This window comes from Otolemur garnettii, unplaced genomic scaffold (assembly GCF_000181295.1).
Source record: "Otolemur garnettii isolate 467f Iridium unplaced genomic scaffold, OtoGar3 scaffold00003, whole genome shotgun sequence".
In the NCBI taxonomy this organism is placed as follows: domain Eukaryota; kingdom Metazoa; phylum Chordata; class Mammalia; order Primates; family Galagidae; genus Otolemur; species Otolemur garnettii.
Genome location: NW_003852398.1, coordinates 7,331,239 through 7,338,550, shown reverse-complemented (window position 1 = coordinate 7,338,550; position 7,312 = coordinate 7,331,239). Strand labels below are relative to the sequence as shown.

Genomic DNA, 7,312 nt, shown 5'->3' with positions numbered 1-7,312 from the left:
AAAAAAAAAAATTGAATATTGAGTGGCAGACAACTATGGTTGTGCTCAGTCGCTAGAATTAAATCAGCCTGGGTATATGTCTCTGCTCCCCCACTTGCCAACTTATGTGATAATTTGATGAATGTGACATAGTTCTCAAGATTATTATGAGCATTTGATTTGATAATATTTAAAAATTACCCAGCAATCTCTTGCACATAGTGTATAATAATTAAACTAAAGCTTATGAAACATACAAAGTTTAATAAATAATAACTATTAGTTACTTTCGTTGGTATATGTCACTATATATAGTAGTATGACCTCTTTGTACTACTCACTCATCATTAATCAAAAAGATCCTTTAATTAATCCAGGAAGTACTGAACATGGCATGCCTCTTTTAGATTTTCACAATGCAAAAGTATTCTTGGTTTTTGCTGTGTGGAGAACATAGTGTATTGAAGATGAGAAAGGTAAATACATCATTCTGAATGAAACAAGCAGAGAACAATGCAAATGTCAGATGTATTATAGCATCCCCATGATAGTGGAGAAGATAAAGGGTCTGAAGTGCAGGTCTAATTAAAGCAACCCTTCTTTCCAGCACTATGAATTGGGATGAATGTTTCCTTGTGGTCCTGGTGATCTTGTTTCCATCAGAAACTTGGTACAGCTAGAAACTCTGAGATTAAACATCTTTTTATCTTAGTTCTATGTTTTGAGGGATTATAGGAAATATTGACCCATCCCTTAGGAGGGAGGAGAATCAAGTTTTATTTAATTACCCATACCTGGAGAAGCAATGGTAGAATTTCCAGATGCTTTAAATGTACACTATTGACCCACCTGCTTGGTTCAGCAGTAGCAGAGTAATTTCCCCAGACATTCCTTTCATAAGCTCTAAAGTCTTCAGATGGCTTGTCATGGGGCAGGAGTTCTTCCACTGTCTCCCTTTTGTACTCTTTTTTCTTTTTAAAGAAAGTTTGCTATTAAAGTACAATATATATATGATGAAATATGTATATTGAGAGAAGTTATGTGAAGAGTACAACTCAATGAATTTTTACATACGTGCTCATCTATATAGCCACCATCCACCCTTAGGTCAAGATACAGAGCATTTTTAGCATTACAGTAGGTTCCTTCTCAGTTAGTCCCCCACTTTGCATAAGGACTATCTTGACTATCATTATCATAGATGGGTTTCTGCCTGCTCTTGAATTCCATAAGAATAGAGTAATAAGGAATGTACATTTTTCTGTCTGATGGCTTTCATTCAGTACACTGCTTGTGAAAGTCATCCTCATCTGCTTTTTTTGCATTAGCTGTCAGTAGTCTCTAGTGTGACAATGCCACCACACATACATGCATGTGTTCTGCTGTTGATGGAGAAGCGGATGCTCCAAGTTCTAGATCTTGTAAATAGCCCTGCTCTGGACCTTTTGAACATGGCCTGTGGTACATATGCTCTCATTTTCTGGGATAGACACTCAGGAGTAGAATTTCTGTGTCTCGTGCACTCTTTTTTAAATGCAACTTTCATTATTTTATCCAGTTTCTCCAGGATACTCTGGATGCACTCTTCAACATCATGATGGAGCATTCTCAAAGTAATGAGTATGACATCCTTGTCTTCGATGCTTTGGTAAGAGAGAGGGGACAGGTGTTTAGTGACACTAGGCATGAATGGGTGGCTTACTATGAGAGTACTGAGACCCTGTGGCCTTTGTGGCCCTTTTCATGAATTCTTTGGAGGCGTTGCAACGTTTGGCAATCAGACCAATGAATGAGATGCTAGTTCCTGTGACATATTGCTAGTTCTTTTGAAAGCATGGGTAAAAGGAGAATCTCAGTGCTGATGTTAGATTGACTCTGGTTGAAGGTATATGAGACAAGATACTGCAAGTGGTCACTTAGGCTTTCTGTGAATGCTGGGGGCTAGTCCATGGCTAGGTTGTAAAGCACCTAAAATGTTTCCTTCCTCCTTTTGCCTTCTTCTTCCTGTTGTCCTCCTCCTCAGCGTCGTTACTCTCCCTCCTCCTGTCCGCCCAGTGCCTTTCATGGTGGTTGACCATCCAGATCTTTGTTCCCTCGGTTTTCCCACGTGATCTCTTTCTCCTCTGGCTATCACATTTTCTTAGTGTCATGTCATTATAAACATAAGAAACATCTGCATTAGAGTATCAGTACCCAATAAAGTCTTTATGTGTTGACTCCCAGTGTGATGGGCGTTTGCAGTTTTGAACTTGGAGATAAGTGTAGTTTAATCAAGTGCTTCCCAAGAGGATCTCCTAGAGTGCTAGCCTTACAGGAAAGATATTTCATGACAAAAAGATCCTTTGATTAATTATTCCAGGAAGTACTGAACATGGTATGCCCCTTTCAGATATTCACAATGCGCGTAGGTATAGTAAAGACGCTGAAAAATTCTGCAGTAAAGAAGAGAGTCTAATGATGATAACCTGTTATTTGGCCATGAAATCCTTTAAAATATCATGCAATACATTTTATGAAATGCTTTTGGGGGAGGCACTACCTTAATGAAAAGGAGTAACTCTATATTAGAGTAAGAAAATTGGACAGAGGTTGAGTTATGCCAGATGAATATGACTTTGTGCCCTGGGTTTGCCCCAAATATACTGATTCCTGCATATTCCTCAGATCTACATTATAGGACTCATTGCAGACCGAAAATTTCAGCATTTCAACACTGTTCTGGAGGCTTACATTCAACAGCATTTCAGCGCTACCTTGGCTTACAAGTAGGTGACTGTGCACATGGGGATTTCTTGTCTGCTTCCTACTTGCCCTGCCAGGATGCCTCGGGCACAGGAACTTGACTTATTTCCTTTGTCATTAATCTGGATGAATTCTCCCTTTTCTGACAAATCCAACTCATGTCTAGCTTATTTGGATATCAATAAAATGATGCAAAACTCATAGGCTGGGAGGAATTTTACAGTGGCGGTAGTTTGAGGAAGTGCTCGTTCATTCATTCAGCCAGTCAACTATCATTGATTGACCAGTTACTTGTACTCGTGGTGGACACCAGAACCTAAGGGCTCTAGAGAAAAACGTGCCTGTGCCAAGTAGCTCACTGTGGGTTGGGAATTGAGGGTTAGAGATGAGAGATAATCCTGAAGGTTTGGTGGGGGCAAGTGTGTGAAGGGGCCTTGAAGGGCAGGCCAAGAAGTTTAACATCTACCCTGCTGATAAAGAAAAAACATAGACAGTTTCTAAGCAAGGAAGTTCCATGATATTACAAGAACATTTTCTGTAGAAAGCAAAAGCTGAAACAGACATTATCGGCATCAGTTATTATTCCCACTTGGACCCTGATTGTGACTAGTTTTCCTCGTTGAAAGTTTTTATCTTTGCTCACAAATTTTTCCTTTGCTGGCTTGTTTTATGGATAGGAAATACTTATTTATTCCCTGTAATAAATATATATATATATATATTTTTTTAAGTAGAGTTATTTTTATGCTTACAAATGAGTGAGAGCTTAGCTCTACCACCACCTTTAACCTTTGATTGAATGCTGTATAATTTACTGAGCAAACTAAATACCAGGCTGTGGGCAAAAAGGAAAGAGATGTGTTTTGGAAATATTACCCTTTCTTCAGGAAATTGATGACAGTGCTGAAGACTTACTTGGATACCTCCAGCAGAGGGGAGCAATGTGAGCCTATCCTAAGGACTCTGAAAGCTTTGGAATATGTGTTCAAGTTCATTGTTCGGTCGAGGACATTATTTTCACAGTGAGTACTTGTTATGTTGAAGTGATTTATTAGCTCTGCAATTCTTGTGGGGTATAACAGTATTTTCACTGTTAGGAGAAACTTGTTTAAAAAATTATAACCAGCTGTCAGTCAAAAACAACCCAAGAATCCAAGCTGGAGAATTATGAGTATGTAATGATTGTAACTTCTCAGTTCATTTGGGAGAAAAGGAAATCTTTAACATGTTGCAGAGTTACGTTTCATCCAATGAATGTAATTTGTGATTTGAGGCTCTTCTGTGTTTAATCTAATATTCTTCACTTAATTTGAAATATGGGAACATTTTCCAGGAACCTATATTCAATGTTAGAGGGGTTGGGAGTAGGAAGAGCAGAGCTCAGGGAGTTTGACATTTATTTGGCTCTGGTAGATTGTGCGTGGTAGATGAGCTGGTATTAGTATTTGACCTTTCTGTCCTTGAAATCCTCTTTCATGTCAGCTCCAACAAGTGAGCTGACATGATAGAGCACTTTAAGAGATTCTGATAGTGATGGCCAGTATCACAGAGGCTAGCTGGCCATTTTTTTTTTCAGGACCACTGCAATGGGGTCTTGCAATGGAAGAGAGAGATTGGGCTCAGCTCCCTCACTACATTTTTGAAGGGCTTTGGAGAGGGAGATATTAAAACATTTTCTATGAAAGAACAATTTATATTATCCTGGCTACAAGGAAAAGTTAGGTAGAGGATTGGTTGTCTATGTGATCAGGTTGGTTCCGTGTGATGGGAAATAAGAAAAAGCCATGCAAAGAATGTATTGTCTTGGCTCTTGTTCGTGCAAATGAAGAACATTGAACAGAAACTGACTTAGAGAGAAATGGGACTTTATTTCGTATCACTGAAAAATCCAGGGAGTAGTTGGCCTCAGGCGTGGCTGGATCCAGATGCTCAGTGTCTTAGGGAAAGTCTTTATATCTCTAGATCTTGACTTTTCTTTCCTTTAGTTGATTTCCTTCTGGGGCAAGTTTTCCAATGTAGAGGCCACTAGAAGCTTCATATTCTATAAGCTGAAGGAACCCTAGGGTTTTTTTTTTTAATTCTTTTTTTTTCTTAATTAAATGATAACTAGGTACATTAATGCAATTCTGGGGTACAGTGTGGTATTTTCATATACAATTTGAAATATTTTCATCAAACTGGTTAACATAGCCTTCATGTCATTTTCTTTCTGTTATTGTGTTAAGACAATCTTATTCTACTCTTAGAAAGATTCACTTGTACCCTTGTAAGATAAACCATAGAAGTGATCCCTCCCATCACCCTCCCTCCACCCATTCCCCTCCCTTGGCCCTCCCCCCTCCCCATATACTTAGGCTGTTATTAGGTTATAGATTTCATACAAAAGCTATAATAAAGCTGTGTACATTGGATACTTTTTCTTCCATTGCTGTGATACTTTGCTCAGAAGAACACTTTCCAGCTCCATCCATGTAAACATGAAGGACGTAAAGTCTCCATGGGAACCCTAGGTTGGTTTGTTTTAGCAAAATCCTATGCCAAGAACTGGTCCTGGGCCATGTGCTAAGGTGTTAATCAATCAAACAGTATGGCCAGGGGAATGCATAATGCAGCCTGTGTAGTTGTGGTCACATGTGCATCTTTGAAGCCATGGCTCGGGTATGGGCTTGTTCTATTGGAGAGATGACTTCCTCAAAGAAGGTTGAATTCTATACCTATCATTCTGATCATGACAAAGGACGGGCATCTACAGCTTCATACTTGACAAGGCATCTGAAGCACATAATCATTTGGGATTCTCTTAAAATATTCTTTGAGATTTTAGGTGATGAGTAGGAAAACATGAGTGTCTTGAACCATGCCACAAAACATGTCCCTTAGGTTATTCTGAAAGTGAAATATCTCTTTCAAATTCCTCTGGATTGCCAGTTAGTTAAGTCTTGGGGTATTCTTTCAGATTTCAGAGATACTTGTCAGTGTTTTGAAAACCAACAGAAGACTCCGGTGAGTTTTCTTTTTGTTTGAGACAGAGTTTCACTTAGTTGCCCTAGGTTGTGGGCTGTGCCGTCATCCCAGCTCACATCACTCTCAGACTCTTGGGCTCAAGCAATCCTCTTGCCTCAGCCTCCTGAGTACCTGGGACTATAGGTGCCCATCACACTCCTGGTTAGGTTCTCTATTTTTAGTAGAGATAAAAATAGGGGGTCTCACTCTTGCTCAGGCTGGTCTCCAACTCCTGAGCTCAAGCAATCCACTCACCTCAGCCTCTGAAAGTGCTAGGATTGCACCTGTGGGCCACCAAGGTTGGCCTCCAATGAGTTTTCTAAGAGTTTAGTTTTTTGGAGGAATTCAAGGATTCAGATATCGTAGTTCCAGGTTGATAAGTAAGCAGATCTTATCCCACCTTCCAAGTGAGAATGATCAATCCATAGGAAGAACATATTTTCTATGCATCATATATTCTTTGCCAACTCTTCTTTATTAGTTTATTTTATTGATCTCCCCTTCGTTCTCTTTCCCTCTCTCCCTCCCGCCCTTCCATTTCCTCTTGTTTTATCTTCCTAGTTTTTGTCTCTTCCATCTGCTGGAACACAGTACATTTCTACATTTGCTTTCACCTTCTCTGTCTCAAGGCTCAGCTGGCAGAGCCCCTAACTCTTAAATTGGTGTAGATTCAGTGCTGCTTAAGTGCTGATTGACTTTTAGCTTGTTGAAGAGCAGGGCTGTATCCTCAGTACAGCATATGGAACATCCCTGACCTTTGGTCAGAACAGATGTCCCTAAAGGAACCTAGGCCTTTCTCATGAACTAAAATGTAGGCTGACCTTCAAAGAGGGTCTAGGACTGCATGCTAGGAAAAGATAAGCTTTATATCTCATTCATTTTGGAATCTTACCAATGATCTGCTCTCTAGTAGAGCCTGTACGGAACTGGGAAGTGATGGGGGTATTTCCCCATATGGGGGCATCTTACTTGGAAAACTAGAAAATAGAAGGTTCAACACTTTGAGATTTCCAAACCAGCTGGGGGGAAATAAGAATATAATTATTACTTTTAGGCCTATCGTGTCTGGTATTGTTTCTATTTCCTGTTGTTCCTTTGTTCGCTTTCCCCATGTGCATAATTGCAGCTGATCTAGCTCCCATTAGCTGTTCCCTTGCCGTTTGTTTGCATATACCACACGAACATTTGCCGGGCTAAGGATTTTCCTGCATCCATATGCACAGTGCAGTTGGGTGAGGGAGGAAGAGAAGTTGTTTAGAAGGAGTGGAATTTTATTTTTTCAGGATGATTTGTTTCTACTGATAGGCAAAGAAAGGGAGTTTTTTTTTGTCTCCCCTTCTTGTGTCATTAACTCCTGAGTAAAAGTCTGGGGCAGGTTTCTCTGACTGTACACTTGTCTGTGCCGTAGCTGCAAAGGAAGCTGGCAGAACAGGTGTTAGCTTCTGCCACGGGAGGAAGGCAGACTTAAAAGTGCAGAATGTTCCTTAGTTGTAGGAAGTGTGTCCAGCAGATGCTGGGTGGCCGTAACGATGACCAAGATCTGCTAGGCTTGTAGCTGAGCTTGTGGCGGAGCCCCTGAGAGACAGAG

General features: G+C 40.2%; 1 protein-coding gene across 1 annotated transcript in view; it reads left to right on the top strand.

Moving 5' to 3' along the window:
- Positions 1 to 7,312, top strand: part of DOCK2 (dedicator of cytokinesis 2) — a 430,752-nt gene that overhangs the window by 72,812 nt on the left and 350,628 nt on the right. The window contains exons 20-22 of the mRNA XM_023515279.1: positions 1,538 to 1,627; positions 2,644 to 2,744; positions 3,609 to 3,743. Coding sequence (XP_023371047.1) covers positions 1,538 to 1,627; positions 2,644 to 2,744; positions 3,609 to 3,743 — 326 coding nt within the window. The remainder of the gene's footprint in view (positions 1 to 1,537; positions 1,628 to 2,643; positions 2,745 to 3,608; positions 3,744 to 7,312) is intronic.